This window comes from Hibiscus syriacus, unplaced genomic scaffold (genome assembly GCF_006381635.1).
Source record: "Hibiscus syriacus cultivar Baekdansim isolate YM2019G1 unplaced genomic scaffold, ASM638163v2 tig00111330_pilon, whole genome shotgun sequence".
In the NCBI taxonomy this organism is placed as follows: domain Eukaryota; kingdom Viridiplantae; phylum Streptophyta; class Magnoliopsida; order Malvales; family Malvaceae; genus Hibiscus; species Hibiscus syriacus.
This window is the reverse complement of record NW_024063059.1, coordinates 11170559-11190800: the sequence shown is the minus strand read 5'-3', so window position 1 is coordinate 11190800 and position 20242 is coordinate 11170559. Positions and strand designations below refer to the sequence as shown.

The window sequence follows — 20242 nt, the reverse complement described above, 5'->3', positions numbered from 1 at the left end:
CATAGCAGAACGGTGTTGTCGAGCGTAAACACCGCCATATAGTTTAGCTTGGACTGGTTTTCCTAGCTTAGGCATCTCTACATATTTAGTATTGGTCATATGCTATGACTACAGCTGTTCACCTTATTAATCGCATACCAACTATGGTGCTTGAAGGGTTATCACCTTTTGAAAAGCTTTTCAGCAAGAAACATGAATATTCTACCCTGAAAGTATTTAGGTGTCAATGATTCCCTCACCTGAGGTCGTTCCAAAACCATAAGATGTCGTTTCGTTCACAACCCTACACATATTTGGGTTTTAGTCCCCAGCATAGCAGTTACCAGTACGTTGCAAGTAATTGAAGGGTTTATATATCACGTCATGTGGTATTAATGAGATGATGTTTCCATTTGTAGGTAAAGAGGTGGACACTTCACAACACAAAGCTACTGGTTTTCAACCACAAGATATCCCAATTTTTACTGATGCCAAAAAGTGGCACAGGGTGGTTAGTCCAGTCCATGTTGAGGATGGTGTGCCTGAAGAAGTGATTGCAGATCGAGCACAATCACCTAAGGTCGTTGCTGAGGTCACATCTTCTCTAGAATAAACTAATGAGGTCATACCTGTCTTAGAAATAACCATGACCTCTAATTCTGATACATTTCTCAATGCAGCTGGTACAGATAAACATGCTAGTGTAGGAGCAAATACATGTGATAATGCCTCAAGTGATTCTGTAAATGATATTATAGACTTGGTAAGGAAAACCTGTCATCCCATGCTGACACGTAGCAAGTGTGGGGTGTTCAAACCTAAGTCATACTCCAGTTACTTTGAGAATGAAATACCTACCACAGTTCATGAGGCACTGCAATCTGCCAACTGGAGTGAGGCAGTTCGAGCCGAGGTTGATGCCCTTCAAAGAAATAACACTTGGTCGTTAGTGAAACCGCCAGAAAGATGCATACCTGTAGGATGTAAATAGTTGTTCAAACTCAAACGGAACCCGGATGGCACTATTCATCGATATAAAGCTAGATTGTTGTAAAGGGTTTCTCACAGGTGCCAGGATATGATTTCTCTAACACTTTTAGCCCAGTTATAAAGTTTACCCCTTTAACATTGTGTTAGCTTTAGCTGTGATAAACGGATGGGAATTGAGACATGTGGACATTAACAATGCATTCCTCAATAGGGACTTAGGTGAAGATTTTTTTATGCAGTAACCACCAGGGTTTGAGCAAGTGGCTGAGGATGTAACTCATCTTGTCTGCAAATTACAAAATGCTCTTTATGGCCTTCAAAAAACACCTAGGAATTGGCATACAAAACTTAGAGACAGTCTTGTGGAAATGGGATTTACCTCATCTCGAGCATATTCTTCCTTGTTTATTAGTAGGGGGCATGGAAATGACACTTATGTATTAGTGTATGTTGATGATATTGTCATTACCAGACAATCATCTAGCAGAATTCAAGAGGTGGTGCAGTTACTTAGAGGACTCACTCAAGGATTTGGGTTTGCTCAGTTACTTCTTGGGAATATAAGTACATCGATCATGGGACAATATTGTACTAAGTCAAAAGAAGTTCATACTGGAATTATTAGAAAAGTCTGGTATGACAGGTGCAGCTAGCTGTGGAACACCAATGGTTTTGGCTTCCAAGTTGTCAGCAAATGAAGGGGAATTATTGTTTAATGCCACATAATACCGTAGTATAGTTGGTTATTTGTTGTATGTGTGTCATACACGTCCAGATCTAGCTTATAGTGTTGGGAAGGTGGCACAGTTCATGCATGCACCACGTGAATCACATATGGTTGCATTCAAAAGAATATTGAGGTACTTGGTTGGATCTGTTAACTATGGACTGTTGTTTCAACCAGGAGATGACTGGTTAGCTGTTGCAGCATTTGTTGATGCAGATTAGGGAACAAATATTGATGACCGACAGTCCGTTTCTGGTTTTGGAGTCTTTGTTGGTAAGTGCCTTGTTGCTTGGAGCTCTAAGAAGCAACAATATCAAGGTCAACAATGGAAGTCGAGTACAAGTGTGTAGAAGATACCGCAGCTGAGGTAACCTGGTTAGGTGCTCTATTTGCTTATCTTGGGTTGCAGCAACGTCAGGAACCGGTGATCTGGTGTGACAACACAAGGTCTGTAGCGATGAGTGTGAACCTCGTTTATCACTCTCAATCTAATCATATTGATATGGATGTGCATTTTGTTCGAGAAAAAGTTACAACTGGATAGTTGTTAGTAAACTACATACTGGTTGCGCACCAGAGTGCAGATGGGTTCACCAAGGCTTTGTCAAAAACTACGTTTAAGGAGTTTCACAAAAATGTGTATGTGGTGTCTACGGTCTAAGTAAAATAAAACAAGATAAGGAAAAGTAGAGGGAATGTTAGGTTGCTGTCAAAGAGGAGAAAAGGAAAAGTAAAGGGAATGTTAGCTGTTAAAGAAGTAATACACGTGTATTGAGTAGGAAGTTATTCTGTTAGTTTGGTTAGCTAGGTTTGTTAGTATGTTAGTCGGTTGATGGGAAGCTGATGAGCTTAGCCTTCCCTTATAAATATGATGTACTTGCTGAGATGAATATAGCATTCTTTCATGTGTATAATTACCATTTGTAGTTGATTCTTAATAGTGTCAAATTCAGCCAATTGAGTCTCATCATCTATCAGCATTGTATACACACTGTCTAAGAACACGTTTCCATCAAGGATGTTATAACCATCATGAACGGCTGGTATTCCTGAGGTAACCCTTAGAGAATATTAGCAATTTGCTGGACATACGAAACCGGACTGTCACAGGATGTAAGAGCGTCACAGACTTCTTTCACATGAGTAAGGTAAAAATGCATGCTATCTTATCCCTTCTTGAGACACTGCAGTTTATAATGCAAACTTACGATGAAAGTTGTAGAACGATTCACAAATAACTATATAATTGTATCCCAGACAGCCGCCGTAAACTCGGCTCCACAAACTGAGGAAGAAGATGAGGACTAATGATGGAAAGAAACCTCGAGGTGAGTGCACTATCTTGTGCAATAAAGTCCTCATATGCCTCGTTTGGTGTAGACTCACCATTGTCATTCACAAGATTTTCCAGCGGAGGTTGCATGACTCCAGTCAACAATCGTTCGAGACGGTAACTACTAACGGTAAGCAAGATTTGTTGCTTCCATAGTAAGAAGTTGGTTTGATCAAGAATTATATTTACCTTCTTGTTTGTGAAACTCGTGACACCACTGTAAGCAAAATCCATTTGCAGAAAACTGTCACCAAAGACCTTCACAAAACGAAAGCCAAAGAAAAGATCCCACGATCTTCAGCGAAAGATATCATGTTGAGAAAGGGAGAAAGCTCACAAAAGAATACTATGTATATTGATACGCTCTTGGTAAACAGATACAAGGTTTGTATATATAGTTGCATGGACAGCTATCACGACTTAAGTCTTTTAACTGACTCAAACAGGAAACACGTCAATCAGTTTTGTGCAACAACCAAACCTACAAGAACATGCCACGCGAAAACGTAGCTCGCGCGAACTTAAGCTAGTTCTAATACGTATACCTAAATTTGATGGGTGAGTGTCCTAATGAATTTTTTTTATATACATAAAGACTCGAATTCGAAACTTTGCTTAAGCGATATTAATTATATGATTATTAAGTTACGAAATCATTCTATTAAAATATCATGATTTAACTCTCTCATATATATATATATATATATATATATATATATATATATATATATATATATATATATATATATAATACATATATATTTATTAAAACTACTTATTTAGTCACTAAATTATAAGTTGATTCTTTCTAAATTACTGAACAAAACATTTTGTCATTTATTTCATTAAACTTTTAATTTTATGTCAATTAATTCATAGAAAGTTAACTATTATCGAAACTGCTAACATACAAGTAGTTAAGAGAATTTGTATAATAATACATTTGGTCCTCTATAGTTATACATTTCGTTAAATCTAAATTTATCAAATTTAACCTTTAAATTTACAAACTTTATTAATTTTATAAAAAAATTACAATATAAAAACAAAGGAAGAAAATATAAATAAATATATAATCATATCTTACTCTGAAACATCAAGTTAAGATACAACATCATAACTAATTGAAAAAAATTGAAACTAATGATTTGCTTAGAACTTATTTCACAATTCAACGTTAAATGTACCTTGAGCACATTCGAATTGCAATGATCAAATTCCTCTTAAAGATTAAACAAGTAAAAATCGCCAATTCTAAATGATGAGAAGTGGCAACTATAAGTTATGGCAATCAAACAAAAATCGAAGCACCTGATTCAACGTAAGAAATCATCAACTTAATAACTTTAGTGATATATCACATGCATATTAAAATTGTGTTTCTTAATGATATCATTGCAGAGATAATTTTTAGTACAATAAAAAAATTTATATTTAATTATACAAAATTGATGATATACAAATTGAAAAATAATATTTATGAGTTTAAACATATTTCTTATCAATAATAATAGAAAATTTAAAGATGTTCTAATAACCAATCTTTTTGTGGCATTTGAATATGGCTTTTAATCAAAAACTTTTTTTTTTGAATATGGCTTGCAAACTAATTCAATTATTTATTAGTTAGTAGATACCATTTGGGTCATTTTATTAAAATTAAGGTAACTACATAAATGATCATTTTCGTTTGGTTTTTATAAACTTGTTCCTCACTAAATTTAAAAAACATAATATTTGGTCAATTTCCTTTTGTTTTAATGAAGATGTAATCACTGAAGGTTAACCGACATTAAACCTTTAACAGTTTCCTGACATGACAAAATAAATATATAAAATTAAAACTACACCATTTCCACATAGATAATATGTGTATTAAGTTTTGGTCACTTTCCTTTCATATTTATATCTTTTTTCTCACTAAATTAAAAAAAAACATAATTTTTGGTTACTTACTTTATCATTTTATTAAGTTTTAGTCACTTACGTTATTCTTTTATTAAATTTTGGTCACTTGGACGTTGTGTGTTGTTAGCTTGATGATGTGGCTCATTAGTAAAATGGTTTAATTTTTATTTTAACCCCTACACTTGAGACAAAATATTGATCATGAGTCTTTTGTAAATTCAAATTAGTTTAGGAAAAATATTTCAATTTATCCATTTTAATAGGTTTTCTTCCCAACCCCATTATTGTTCATCTTTTCCCTATTTTATCTTTAGAAATCTTTGCTCCATTTTCTTTCTTTCAATGACTCATGCTATATTTCAAGAATAATGCAAGATTTTAAACTTTCGATAACAAAAAATAACACCACAAGTTTAGAGAAAAATGAGAGGTTAGGCATCTAAAGATAAAACGAAGTTGGGTAATCTCAATTGTACAAACTAAAATTCAATTTGCAAAAACTGACCCTAAATTATTTCTAACTTATGAAAAAATTCATGATTAATAATTTATCTAAATTTTAAGTGTTCAAATAAAAATTAAATCATTTTATTAATGTGCCACATTATCAAAATAATGGAAGTTAATGTCAAGTTGACCACATCTTAATTAAAACGAAACAAAAGTGACTACAAATTAAGTTTTTTGAATCGAGTGACCATACGTTTATAAAAAAGAGTGACGAACTCTGTAGTTTATCATTTAATAAAAAATATAATTTAATTATAATTCTATTAAAAATAAAATTTAATTTTAATTAATGGTTAATTTAAAATAAATCCTTATACTTTTTAATATTTACATAATAAAAATAAATTTGTTTATGATACTTTTCAGTACATCGCTTTAGTGATACGTTAAGCGCTGTAGACTCTTCCATCTTTATTATATCTTCTCTTCTTATTGAATAAAAACTTAATTTCTTTTTTAAAAAATTACTTTAAAATAAGATTATAATATTGAAAGGAAAAAAACTCTACAAAATACACGGATTGCAAAATATATATTAAAAAAAAGGCAACCAAGGTTCCTTGGCGCTTGTTTTTGAAATGCATTATTTTTAAGTAAAAAAATTAAGAGATACGTCACATATTTTACTGGGTGAATATAAAAAGACTTGTTCATGCCCATTATGTAACCTACCCCTTTTGAATTTACAAGTCGCTTTATCTACCATATTTTTAATAGTGTTTCAAAATTCTATTTTCTTTAAAATAATGGAAGCTTGGTTGATGGAAAGGTGGGGTTTCTTCTTACCTTTTGAACCAATGGATCCTACCAATATTTCGAAATAAAATTCGTCGATTCTGCCGTTATTTTTTGCATTTGATTTGATCTCAAAGTATAGTCCAGTCTCATATTGATAAAAAAATAATACCAATTGAGTGATTCCATTTTTGAATGGATTTATTAGGCTAATTTGTCTTTGTTACGTGGCCTTCATTATTTATAATAAAACTCAATGCCTCGTCTTGTTCTTCCTAGGCTACCATTTGTCTTCAGTGCACGAAGCTTTAATTTTCTTCTTCTTCGGATATCTCCAATCCTTAATTTATTTGTATACTCAACCTTTTCAATTTGTGTTTTTGATCAGAAACTATGAACTGGAGACGTTTATGCTGTTGTTGCACCTGTAGAGATCAAGATAAGATCAGGTTGGCTTTTCAATTTGGTATTGCTTATTGAATCTTGTTTTTTCTTTTGTAATTCTTCTGTTTTGCGTACAGGGAGAATAAGAGAAGGGATTACCCTTGGGAAATATATACTCTCAAGGAGATTGTACATGCAACAAACAACTTCCATAAAGATAATAAGATCGGCGAAGGCGGATTTGGAAGCGTATATTGGGGTCGTACAAGTAAAGGCGTGGAGGCAATTAATCATATTCATATAATCATATGTCCTTTATCTTAATGGTAGATATAGTGTGTTTTTGTTGTTAATTACATGTAGAAAACATGGTGTTGCAGATTGCAGTAAAACGACTGAAGGGGATGAGTGCAAAGGCAGAGATGGAGTTTACTGTGGAAGTAGAGATTCTTGGGAGGGTGAGGCATAAGAATCTGTTAGGGTTGAGAGGATTTTATGCGAGCGGGGACAAAAAATTAATAGTCTACGATTACATGCCTAACCATAGTTTAACAACTCATCTGCATGGCCAACTCGCCGCCGATTGCCTTCTCGATTGGTCCCGCAGGATGCGCATCGCCATTGGTTCAGCCGAAGGTCTTGCGTAAGTATTGCTCAACCTTTTCCGATTGTATGATTTGATATTGATGTGAGGCCGTCCAAATTTACTTAAGTTTTGTTTTTTTTAAATGTGACCTTAAGGTACTTGCATCACGAGGCCAATCCTCATATAATACACAGAGATATAAAGGCCAGCAATGTCCTTTTAGATGAAAACTTCGAAGCAAAAGTTGCAGATTTCGGGTTTGCAAAGCTTATACCGGACGGAGTTACGCATATGACGACTAGGGTGAAGGGAACTCTCGGATATTTGGCGCCTGAATACGCGATGTGGGGAAAAGTTTCGGAGAGTTGTGATGTGTATAGCTTCGGCGTTTTGCTTCTAGAGATCATTAGTTCAAAGAAACCATTGGAAAAACTTCCTACTGGTGTGAAACGTGACATAGTGCAATGGGTTACCCCATATGTGCAAAAGGGTGCATTTGATCGAATTGCGGATCCGAGGTTGAGGGGGAAATTCGATCCAGCTCAGCTTAAGTCGGCGGTGATGGTGGCGTTGAGATGCACCAACGGTAACCCGGAGAATCGGCCTAGCATGTTGGAAGTAGTGGAGTGGCTAAAGGGTGGCGTTGAGAGAAGAAAAGAGGAGACCAATATTGAACATGTACTTGAGGAAGATGGACATGATGGAACTGATGCTGATTTTGAAGGTTTTAGAATAACGCAATCTGATTTAAAGAAGAAAAGGGCTCGTGGAAAACAACTTTGATCTTGGTAATGCATCAGCAATGAAAAACATTTGTTGTGTTTATGATCTGACTAAACTTAATAAACTCTCAAGCGAAGAAACTTGTAATTTACATCGATAAAAACGTTCCTTTTAAGAATATGTTCAATTTATTTGTAAGAAAATATTAGTTTATTGCATGCTTTTTATATGTTAAGGTTTTAATTTTTTAGGTTAAGTACAAGGTTGATCAACTCTTTTTATGCTTTGTCATTTTTTCTTCATTGATTTTAAAAAACATAATATGTGATCACTTACGTTATCGTTTTATTAAATTTTAGTCATTAAAAATTAAATTACGTTAGGTTAATGATGTGATACGTTAGTACAATGGTTTAATTTTTATTTTAATCTTGAAGTTTATATAAAATAGTAATTATGGGCTTTTTTATAAACTCAAAGTAGTTTATGAATAAACTTCTAATTTTGCCTTTTTATTTAATATGATTTTCTCTCCCACATGCCTCACTGTTCATCTCCTTGATCGCGAAGCCGATCATGGAGCTAGAACATTGAGCAATAACATTAAAACAACTCACAACTTAAGCACCTTAAGCAAGAGATATTCATAATTCATTGATCCATTTTGATAATGAAATTAACTTAAGTAATAACAAGACAAAAAAGACAATTTCATTCCAAAATAACTTGAGTAAACTTGCTGTTCCTTTCAAAACTGCTTCACCTTATCGGCTTTCACGACAGGATTTACCTTGACAATGGCATCTCGTCCGGAACCCTTGAAATCAAAGGAGCATTCGTGTTTTTTCGGGTAACGGTGCTCACCGCGCAGAAGGCACTCCCACATCTACAATTAAACCCAATCAATCCAACCTGTTGCTCAACACTTCGTCCAGCTTTGATTCGACATCGAGAAACCCACATCTGCTGGCACAAAGTTTGGGCTCGGATGGTGGGAAGCTGGTTCCTTCATTTTGCTCAAAACCCATGGGTCTTCTCTTCTCTATTCTTTTTCCCCTTCTTCTGTTCATGTTTGTTTTTAAACCAATTTTAATGTAAATAAAAAATATATATTTCGTCTGTCAAATTGACAAGCGTCGTGTCCTGTTAAATAATTATCCTTAATTTCAAAAGAAATAATCAAATGGCATAGTAAAGAGAAGATTGATCGATCCGTAAATACTTTAGAAATTCTTATATAAAAGGCTTTTGATTCTGATTACGGTGAAAAATGATAATTAAATGAGGGGTTTTAATTGAGAGAATTTAATGAAAATAAATGTAAAAATGAAGAATTAAATCTAAGAAATTTAAAGAAAGTAAAATTAAGAAGAAAATTTAATTTGAGTAAATAGCCTCAGGCCTCGTTTTGCCTCAATTTTAATTGATCATCTAATATGATTTTACTTCAGATTAATGTTGGTTACTGTCTATAAGGTCTAACTCTTGTAACTTGTTTTTATCTCCGGTAAAACAACAATTCAATATCAATCTTTGAATTCCAGTCCTTATTTGGACTAACGACGACTATCGTCACCAACGCGAATTCAGTTTTAAGATTTGGAAAAACATGACTCGGACTATATTTTCTCAATGATAATCAAATTCAATCTTAATTTCCCTTAGCGAATCGCCGCTAAGTGCGTACCCAAGAAGTCGAACTTGCTACCAGTCAATTATTCCTCCCAACTTTAAATCATAACAACATCCAAGCTAGCATGCACTTTTTAAAATGAAAGTGTTTTGATTTCAAGGTAAAGGCCGATTGACAATCCAAGTTTGTAGTAAATTGATAATTTAACCTGAAGATATTAGGTGTTTTTCAATTCTCACGATCAGAATTGAGTCATCGCATCAGCCTTTGGCTTATTCAAAAATTAGCTAAGAATTATAGAAATCATACTTAGCATTTTTAAAGAAGTAAAAATAAAAACTTGAAAAGTAAAAAGCGAAATGAAAGAAAAGAAAGACTTTATATATAAAAAATTAAGAACAAACCTAAATATGAGATATGTTTCAAGCTTTACCCTGAGAGGGTATTTATAGCTTTCTAAAACCCTAGAAATAAAGTGAAAATAGCTAAGGATAAAATCAAAAAAATATTCAACTAAAATCCTAAAAACAAGTGATAATTCCCAAATTCAAATTTAAACTTTAGCTAGGTCATCCGTTTTTCCTTCTAAAATGTTGTCTGGATCTTCTGGAAGCTTTTGATTGGACGCTACGTCGAACATCATCATGCTCCAAGTCATGTCCCACTAATCTAGCCTTGACTCTAGAAAAAATAACTGCAGAACTTCGTTTCTTTAGTGTTGTTTCTAGAAATTGAAGTCCTACATAGAAAACGAATTAAAGTACCCCAAATCAACAATATCAATCAATCAATAAGGAGAAATAAATGACAAAATAATAGTGTAATGCTTCGAATCTCGGGTTAGAAGTTTTGGACTAACCTGAGATTGGCATTGGGTTAATTTCTAACTTGTAAGAGATTTTGACCCAAATTAAACTAGATTGGGCTTGAGGTAAGCCTAATAAGGAGTTAAAAAGGGTATTTTTAATCTACATTCAGAATTAGAGGGACCAAGGTAGCAATTATACCTTTTAAAATTTCAAAAGGCTAAAATCTTTAATTGTTTGGTAAGATCACGTCTGATACTCCATCTTTTCTCAACTTTTCCTTGTCTATTCTTTCTCTCCAAATCTTCATCTTCATCTTCTTTCTTCTTCTCCTCTAAGTTAAGTTGTGATAAGTGTTATTGAGTTTAAGGGTTGGAATGAAGTTAGAAGTATGAGATTTAGGTGAGTTATGGGTAAAATTCGAAGTGAAATAAGTGAATTTTGGGCAAGGGTATCAGTAATGGAAGAACAATATCGATACTGTATGAATCAGATGAACATAATTGATACTAAAGGGGTAGTATCGATACCGGAGGTATCGATACCAATAGTAGGGTACCGATACTATAATTGAAGAGGAAATTCCATAATGATAATTAGGTATCGATACTAAGGTAGGTATCGGTACCATAGAAGGGATGTATCAGTATTGGGTGTAGAGTACCTATAATGTTCAGTTTGAAATTGTGAATTAGGTGTTTTATTTAGTTTATGTAAATGCTAATTGGTTAACGATTAATTGAGCTCCAGTATTTATTTTGGTCATGTTAATGTGTAGATTTTGATCGAAAGCAAGTACCGAATGAATCGACATAGTAAAGAGATTGAGCGAAAGTGAAAAGGATTTTACTTAGGGCTTAAGTTAGGCAAAGGTGAGTGCAACTTACTTATTTTATATTCGACATGAGGATGGCTTGCGAAGAGCCAACCTCGAAGGTTTTTGATCAAAAAACAATTTGAATTATTTTATGAAATATCTTTATAATGTTTTACCTATATTGTATTTCAGAATCACTGTTTTTATTTCATTACTATGAGTATATGTGTTCTAAGTGAATAAATGACCATTTTAAATAATGCTATGTGAAATACTTATATGGTTAAAGCCCAAAGTATGTGCTATGAGAATTAGAGGTATACTTGGCATGCCAAGAGTCGAGGGATTCTAAGTGATCATTCGGGACAAATCTATGTGGCACTTTGGTACAAATTCTACGTGGCAGTTTCGACTGCAATTGTAGTGCATAATGTCACTCCCCAATTTAGGGGATATATTTTAGAAATTATAAAGTGGTGAATTTAATTGGTATTTTGGAAGAAATTGGGGATTAAATTGTAAAATTTCAAAGTTGGCACACTATTTTAGGAAGTGTAAGAAATTTAGTGACTAAACTCATGATTTGCCCATTTTTCTTTTGGAGAGAATTATAAACCTCTCCCCTGTATGTTTCTACAGAAAAGTTTCATTTTTCCTCTCCCCGGTCATTGATTTTGAACTCCGATCTATGCACTGTCCGACCTCCGTTCGAAGAATCGAAACCACCATCGTGTTCATTGTCGACTGATGAACAAAACACCTCAAACCTATCATTGTGAATCAACATCGTTCGTCGTTAATTTTAATCGAAGTATCATCGGTTTTAACTCAATTTTTATTGGTTTTCCATCGATTCACGTCGATCCGGCCACCCATTTTCGACACCTCTTGCACCATCATGTTCCTTGCATCGTTCCGAGTCCACTGGTATCCTTTGTGTCTTTGTCGTCGCCGGCGTGTGGAAGGGTGAGGAAGTCAAAGTTTTCGACGTTTCAAAATCGAGCTCTCCACCGTTCAAAATTACGAGCTTGCTAGTGTCTCAAAATGCCATAAAATATTTTTAGAAAATTTTCTGGAATTTTTCGGACACCGTAACACTGTTCACATGCCCTACGCGCCGCCCCTGCGAGTGGGGGAGGTTCGAAAATAGTTGGGGCAGTTGACCCTGTTTGACCCAATTTGATCCGACCCGTTTAACCCGACCGTTGACCCGATGACCGTTGACCAAAAAGTCAAATTTTTCAAAAAGTCATATTTTATGTTTTTTGACGTTCTGAGTCCGATTATGAAGTTCGTTTTTCCAAATCCGAACCCGAAAGCCTCGAAATTATCAGTCAAACCCGTTGACTTTGACCAAAAAGTTAAAATTTTTGAAAAGTCACATTTTATGTTTTTCGACGTCCTAAATCCGAATCTGAATCTGTTTCGCCAAATTCGAACCCAGTAAGTTGTTTTCACTGATTTATCACCCGATTCAATATATTTTTCACAATTAAACTCCATTTTTGATGAAATTTATGCAGATATGTATCCGATGAATTATTGGAAGTTGATTTCAAGATCGAGGGCGTTCGAATGGAATTTATATGGTCGATCAATATGGCACAAAAATCGAGGTAATACATTACTACCTCTTTATTCTTTATGGAACATGTTGATAATGGATAAATGCATGAATGTATATGATTAGTCTATTATGCTTGTTTGATTATGAGGATTCGAACCGAATACGATTTAAGTGATAAATTAGTTAAGACTCTATTGAATTACAAGTTATATGATTGAGTGATAAAAGAATCAGTATTGAATATGTAAATTATAATTTCTCTCATTAAAGGTACTTGGGTGATAAATTATGAGAATACTTCGATTAGGTAAAATTAAGAAAATACCCTTATGTTGTAATAAGGACAAGAATTAACTCTGGAAGTTGGATAAGAAATTTTAAAGACATATTGATGTGATGAAACTAATTATGTGTACAGAAAATACTGGTTTTGCTTAAGAAATCTGGATAACCGATTTTTAAATCCAAGATGGCTTGTACAAGATACTAGAAGTTTTGTTAAGGAATACTTTAAAGTTTAGAGATTATCCGGGAAAGTGATTAACCCCAGAATCTCTAAATTATAATTATCCTTGTTAAGAGTTTTAATACTGAAATGATCTGGTTAGGAAATTACGAAAATGCTTTTGAGAGGTAAAAATAGTCCGAGTTAACCATGAATGAGAAAATACTTTGAGGATTCGTACTTAGCGCGATAAATTACAGATTTCATTATTAAGATCCTGTCTTTGTATAGAAAATTCCTGGTAACATGTTGTAACATCTGAGAAGGCACTTGACCCGAAAATCTCTGAGTTATGAATAATAATTTATAGAGGGTGATATTTTGTCATAATAGTTCGAAGGGACTGACAAAATGATAAGTTTGATTTTAATAATAAGATTGGACGGAATGAATTATTGTAATACATTGGATCTGTAAAATGACTAAAATATACCTAGAATGGAAATGACCAAGAATATCACCAAACTCAGGAATGATTGGATATACTCGAGTTCTGAAATTAATGGAATAATATTGAGCATCAGAATGACCAAAATACTCTTATGGCCTAGACTAAGTATATGTTTTGGATTAATTAAGGAATCCAAGTAAATATGGGTGTTGTACTACCCTTAAAAGTTATGGAACACAACTTAAGTGAGCCGATCTTCTAGAAATTGAGTTGTTTGGCATTTAGGGTATAGATTTCATGGGACCATTCTCATCTTCTAGAGGTGATGTATACATCTTACTTGTTGTGGATTATGCATCCAAGTGGGTGGACGCAATAGAAACATCAAAGAATGACTCTAAAATTGTGCTAAAGATTTTGCATAATAAAATCTTCGCTAGGTTTGGAGTCCCGATAGCCATCATTAGTGATGAGGGAACCCACTTTGATAACAAGTTGATTGTCAAGGCATTAAGGAGGTATGGATTCTGTCACAATATTGCTATGACATATCATCCACAGGCAAATGGTCAAGTTGAAATATCCAACTGTGAAATAAAGCAGATTTTAGAAAAAATGGTGAATCCAAGGTGAAAGGATTGGTCACCTAATTTAGAGGAAGCGCTATGGGAGTATATAACATCTCAAGACTCCTCAAGGCATGTCACCATTCAATTTGGTGTGTGGGAAGGCCTGCCACCTCCTTGTTGAGCTCGAACATAAGGCGTATTGGGATATTAAAAGATTGAATTTTGATTCTCAGTTAGCTGGGGAACAAAGATTACTATAACTTAATGAGTTGGAAGAGTTTAGGGTAGAAGTATATGAGAATGCGAGGATATACAAGGAAAAGAAAAGGAAGTGCCATGACCAAAAACTAACGCCACGACTTTTTCATGTTGGCCAACAAGTATTGCTTTATAATTCAATGCTTAAACTTTTTCCAGGGAAGCTCAAATCTCGATGGTCAGGACCATTTGAGGAGCACTATGTCTATCCCCATATAGCAGTTGACATCAAGAACATAGATGATGGGACGATCTTCAATGTTAACAGCCAGCATCTGAAAATTTACAATGAAGCTCCACTTATGTGCGACAAGTCGGTGCTTTACTTGCACGAGCTTGAGTGTGCTTTCCTAAAAACCAAATTCCAATATCAAGGCATTGATTTTACTGATTATGCAATAAAACAGGGACCCATCAGTACTACAGCTGTATGTTGGAGCAGTTACCAAGGATAGAAAAAAGATAAATCAATGAAAAAAGGGACATGTTCTTTCTTTCTTTATTTTATTCTATTTCCATTTTTTAATTGTATTTTCACATCTCATTTATTGCATGCAATTACTTTTTCACATAACTATTTACCCCATCCACTTATTTTCTCTTAATTGTCCACTCACTCCATCTCTCCCATGATTTAGTTTAACTTTTTTTCTTCATCTCTTTTTCTCTCATTTTTCCTCCATAGCTGATGTCATTGAAGCCAAATAAAGCTTTCAATTTTTCTTTATTTCACTCTCAAATCGACACAAAAATGGTACAAACGAGGCCTATGGAGGCCAAAGTCCATATACCTCAGCAGTTCGTTGATGACGCGGTTTCAAAACTTCAAAAACTACAAGCTTTTCTTTGAGTTGGGATTCATTTTCACGGATGAACAAGATGATGGTTTCAGGCCAAACGTAATGGATATAGTCAAACCCCAAAACAAGTTTGCGAGGCACCCCAATTCCGTGAATGCATCTTTGGTGAAAGAGTTCTACACGAATATTTCCAAAACGAACCAATATGCAATTTACATTCAAGGTAAGTACATTAGATTTACACCATCTTTCATTAATCGGTATTTTAATTTACAAAGTGTTAAAGATCAACATGCAAACTTTAAGAAAGATACCAACAGTGCCACATGCGATGGAGTCTTGGAGGATTTATGCTTTTCAAACACGACTTGGAACGGTCGACAGACCAGCCGGTACTCTGTAAATCACAAACGTATCCAACCACGTGCAAAGCTTTGGAACCCTTTTATGAAGCATATGCTCATGGAAACTACCCACAACATAATGGTATCTTTCCCCCAGTTAATGCTTTTACATTCTATTATGGTCACACGTTCTATTGATGTGGGTAAAATTATTTTTGAGCAAGTGCATGAATGCTTGTGTAAGAAAGCTAGTTCTTTGGTTTTTCCAAATCTTATTACTACTTTGAGTCGAAAGAAAAAGTTTGTGAGAGTTCTTTTGACGAAGTTTTGTATGGATTTTTTGTTATAATTAGGGCTAGATTGCCGTTATTGTTGGGTTTGGAGAACACAAAGTCCAAGGTAATTATTAATGAAGAATTTTTGGATGATACACAATCCAATGTCGAGGAAAAAATGCTTGCTCTCGAAGAAGCTATCCAGCATATACAGACTCATTTGCATGTTTATATAGTGATATAAGAAATTTGTTTGGTTATGTTAAACACAGGGATGCTATGGTGGAAGTCATATTTCAAGAAATGCTTCCTTACATTGAACGGTATTTCCCAGGGTTCCCCGTTCAAATTATGCCAACATTTAATGTTTAGGCATCTCCTAAGCCCGATGATGTTAACCCTTCTATTGATGAACAGATTCCAAACTCCCTACAGTCTCCGACTCCAGACTCTTCGATGGTACCAGCTGAAAAAAACCCCAGTCTCGTTCTTGCACCTGAACCTTCTCTCGCTCGCTGAACCTCAGCCGGACGTTTCAATATTGCCCATTAGTATTCAAATTTTTCTGATTCTAGCCCTTCACCACTCTGCAGTAGGACAAGACGAGGAGCTGCTAGCACCTCTACTGCAACACTACCATCGAAAAAAAATGAGTTACCTCCCTTTGCATTCATTTTGCATTTCATAGCATGACATTTAGTTTAATTTCTTAATTATTTATGTTTAAGAATTGAGGACAATGCTTCCCTTAAGATTGGGGGAGGTAGTGTTCTTGGTAGAACATATGCATAATAGTATTAGCATAACAATATGACATGACATAAGTAAATGGTAGGATAGTTAGATGAAATGTTTTGGTGATACCCGATGATGATGAACTTTTAGGCTATAAATTGAATGTAAATGAATGTTGAGAATGAAAGAAATGACTTTAGGGCTTGATGCTTTGTAAATTATTTGTTCACAATTTGTATGTTCTCTATGCTTAAGAACTTTTGGAAATTTTTATGAAAGAACTCTAGTTAGCCTTGGTATTAAAATTTGGAATTGTGCTAAAATGATAAATCAATGAGAACTCCCTTATATATGAAATTATGAATAAATTCTTTGACATAACTATATAGGGACAATTCTTTGCCGTGGCAGTGTCTGGAACTTTCTTTAACAAATGGCAACCATGTGCATATGAAAGAATGAAAGCAGTTATAAGATGGCTCTATTTGACTAGCTTGGGGGTGGAAGTTATGATCACTTTCACATAGAGTGTTAGATAGTAGGTGTGACGGGCTGACTCTCCTCGTAGCAGCCTTATAAAAATATTAAGTAAAAAGGGAGTATAAATGTGTTGAATGAACAAGTGACGCCGGAGCAAAATTAGGGGACTCAATTAAAAATTACTTAAATTTATTAAGTATAGATTGGATACAATCACGCACACACACTAACACAAAGAATATTGACTGAGGGAAAAGTACTTGATTTTTTTATATGTCTAGCATTTTGGAGCCTAATTTTTTTGAGGGTTGAAATTTGATTTTTTTTCTTGACTGACTTGCTATTGGAAATTGCCATGACATTCTGTTTATGTTAATTGTTATCTATTACTTGAGGACAAGCAATAACTTAAGTTTGGGAGTGTGATAACTCCCTAAAAAGGCTACTTTCAAGGACTTTTTTTACTTAATTTATTATTTGTTTAAGGGCTCGTTTAGGTCATTTTAGACGCATGTAGATGCATATCATTGAATTTTTTATGGTTGTGTTATAATAGTTGTTCAGGTGATGTATGAAGAGGAATGTGTTTTTAGTGATGAACAGGAAAAGAACAAGAAAAGGGTCTAACTGGGAAGGAAAGTCGTGGCATCACACGTTGCTGAAGCAGATAGAAAATGCCTTGGCATTTCTGATGCAAAAAGGATAAAAAGATATTGTTATATATTGACAGCTAGCTAGGCACGTGTCTGATGGTTATAATTGCTTGCTGGGGACCACTACCACCTGTGAGGATAGAAATCACACCTAAGGAGTTACTCTAGGGGTATGATGGGTTTTTTGGAGTGCTAAATCCCATGAATACCCTTTAATATTTTTATTATTTAATACACCTGACATGAGAGATGAGAGATGAGAGAGGAGAGAGGGTACACACTCACACTCGACAACTTGAATTTCTTCATATTATCCACCATTTTTTTCTCTCCATCTTCTTAGTGGTGTTCCTCTATTGGTGAAGGTCGAGGGAGTGGCGAGTTAGGCGTTCGAGAGGAGCTAAAGAGCTAAGAAGGTTTATAGTGACCGAGGGAAACACCGACAGTGCTTTTCGAAGGCTTTTTCATCCATTTATTTGTTATTTTGTTTCATTTATTTTAGTTGGGTTATTTGGAACGAAAGATTTTCATGTTTTATTTCATGGGATATTCGAGCCCCACCATGAACTAACCTTATTTGGTGGTGTTGATTTTATGGGTGTTTGATTTTGTTTTAATGGTAGATTAAAGTTTATCTTTTGCATTTACTTGTTTTGCTTATGAAGGCTTGATCTTTTAATTTTATAGGAGGCATGAGAGTTTCCATTACTTAGATGAAGGCTAGGTGTTTGAGAGAAACTTAGTCATTAATGCTTGGAGTATTCGAGAGAAACACAAGTAAGATCCACATAAGCAATAGGGTGTAGTAGTTTGCTTAAGCTTAAACTTGGCATAGTAGTACTATATCCTAATCCCTTAGTGCTTGAAAGAGACTAAGATATGATTTCAATGACTAAAAGGGGTAGTTTTTATCAATAGCATAGGCTGCTATAGTTGATACTGAGAGGAGATATTGTGGAATTCTATTTTATTCTATTAGGTTCATTTGACTAGAGATTAGATAGATTAAATTTGCTAGATAGATAAGTTTTAGTATCCTTAAATCATTCCCCATAACACATTCCTGAAGTAGTTTCCCTTTTGTTAATTGTCAAGTCATTTCATTTATTTGTTGTTTTTACCATTTTGTGTTGACTTGGTACTATTATTATTTTTACCTTATAATTTGCTCTGTTGCCATTACATTTACATCTATTTTGCCTTAACATTACCATTTGATGCCACATCATACCATCATTCCATCCCTACCAATATCTATTGCCTTGACATCCATCATTAGTGCATACCATTACTAATTATACTTAGATAGATTAGTGCTTTGCTTTGGTTAAACTTTGTAATTTCCACCAATCCCTGTTGTGAGGATACTCATTCATAATTGTATTACTTGTTCGATAGTGTATACTTGCACATATTTCACTTCCATATTTAGTACTCATAAAACGTGAACATGCATTTGGTGCCATTTTCGGGGATTAGCAACGTGAAGTTAATTAGTTTTGCCAGAACATTTTATTTTTGCTTCTTTATTGTTGTATAGTTTACGTGATATTTTTCTTTATTCTTTTCATGCTTATTTGGTGTATGCCTATATGACATTCTGATGAGCCATTGTAACCAATTGAACCTGAGATTGAGAGACTTTTCAGGCAAAAGAGACTAGCTCAACGTGCTCGAGAAAATATGTATCAAATTGGGAACCAGTGCATTGGTCAAGACGATAAAAATCATAATGTCGAGGTATTACAAAATGTTTGACCTACTGATAGGCCTCGTGTTATTCGTGATCATTTAAATCCGATGCTGGATGATCTAAATCCTGGAATTGTGGCACCCGAAATTCAAACTACACATTTTAAGCTTAAACCAGACATGTTTAATATGTTGAATTCCATAGGGCAGTTTGGGGGATACCAGCTGAAGATGCCATGCATCATATTCGTATCTTTTTGGAAGTTTGTGATTCTTTTCGCCAAGAAGGAGTGCACGACAATGTGATAAAATTAAAGTTGTTTCCATATTCTTTGTGTGACCGAGCAAGGGCTTGGTTGAGTGGTGTTCCATCCGGTTCGATGGAATCATGAGCCGATCTTTGCAAGAGTTTTTTATTGTGATATAACCCACCAAACATGAACACTCAGCTAAAGAATGACATAGCATCCTTTCACCAGGGTGACGACGAATCTATGTATGAGTGTTGGGATTGTTACAAGAGTTTGCTTCGAAAGTACTCAAATCATGGTTTTCACGATTGGACTCAAGTAATTATGTTTTACAATAAGGTCAATGTACCCACGATGATGATGCTTGATGCATCGACAAATGGGATATTACTGGATAAATAACCTATTGAGGCGTTTTCTATTTTGGATAGAATTGCCAACAATGACTATCAATTTCCTTTCTCAAAGTTTGTGAGTAGGACGAAAGCACTTGAAACATTCCTGTTAGATACCAAGGACTCGATGTCCGCTCAAATCTCAGCTATTACTAATATGCTAAAAATTTTATAACGTTCCACTGAGGTAAATGAA

General features: G+C 34.5%; 1 protein-coding gene across 1 annotated transcript; it reads left to right on the top strand.

The window, feature by feature from the left end:
• The first annotated feature begins 6931 nt into the window (after nucleotides 1-6931).
• LOC120158806 (PTI1-like tyrosine-protein kinase At3g15890) lies at nucleotides 6932-7935 on the top strand. Its single transcript, XM_039169556.1, has 2 exons — nucleotides 6932-7209; nucleotides 7308-7935. Exons 1-2 carry the CDS (start codon nucleotides 6935-6937, stop codon nucleotides 7933-7935), a joined length of 903 nt encoding a protein of 300 aa, XP_039025487.1. The 5' UTR covers nucleotides 6932-6934.
• Nucleotides 7936-20242: the final 12307 nt, after the last annotated feature.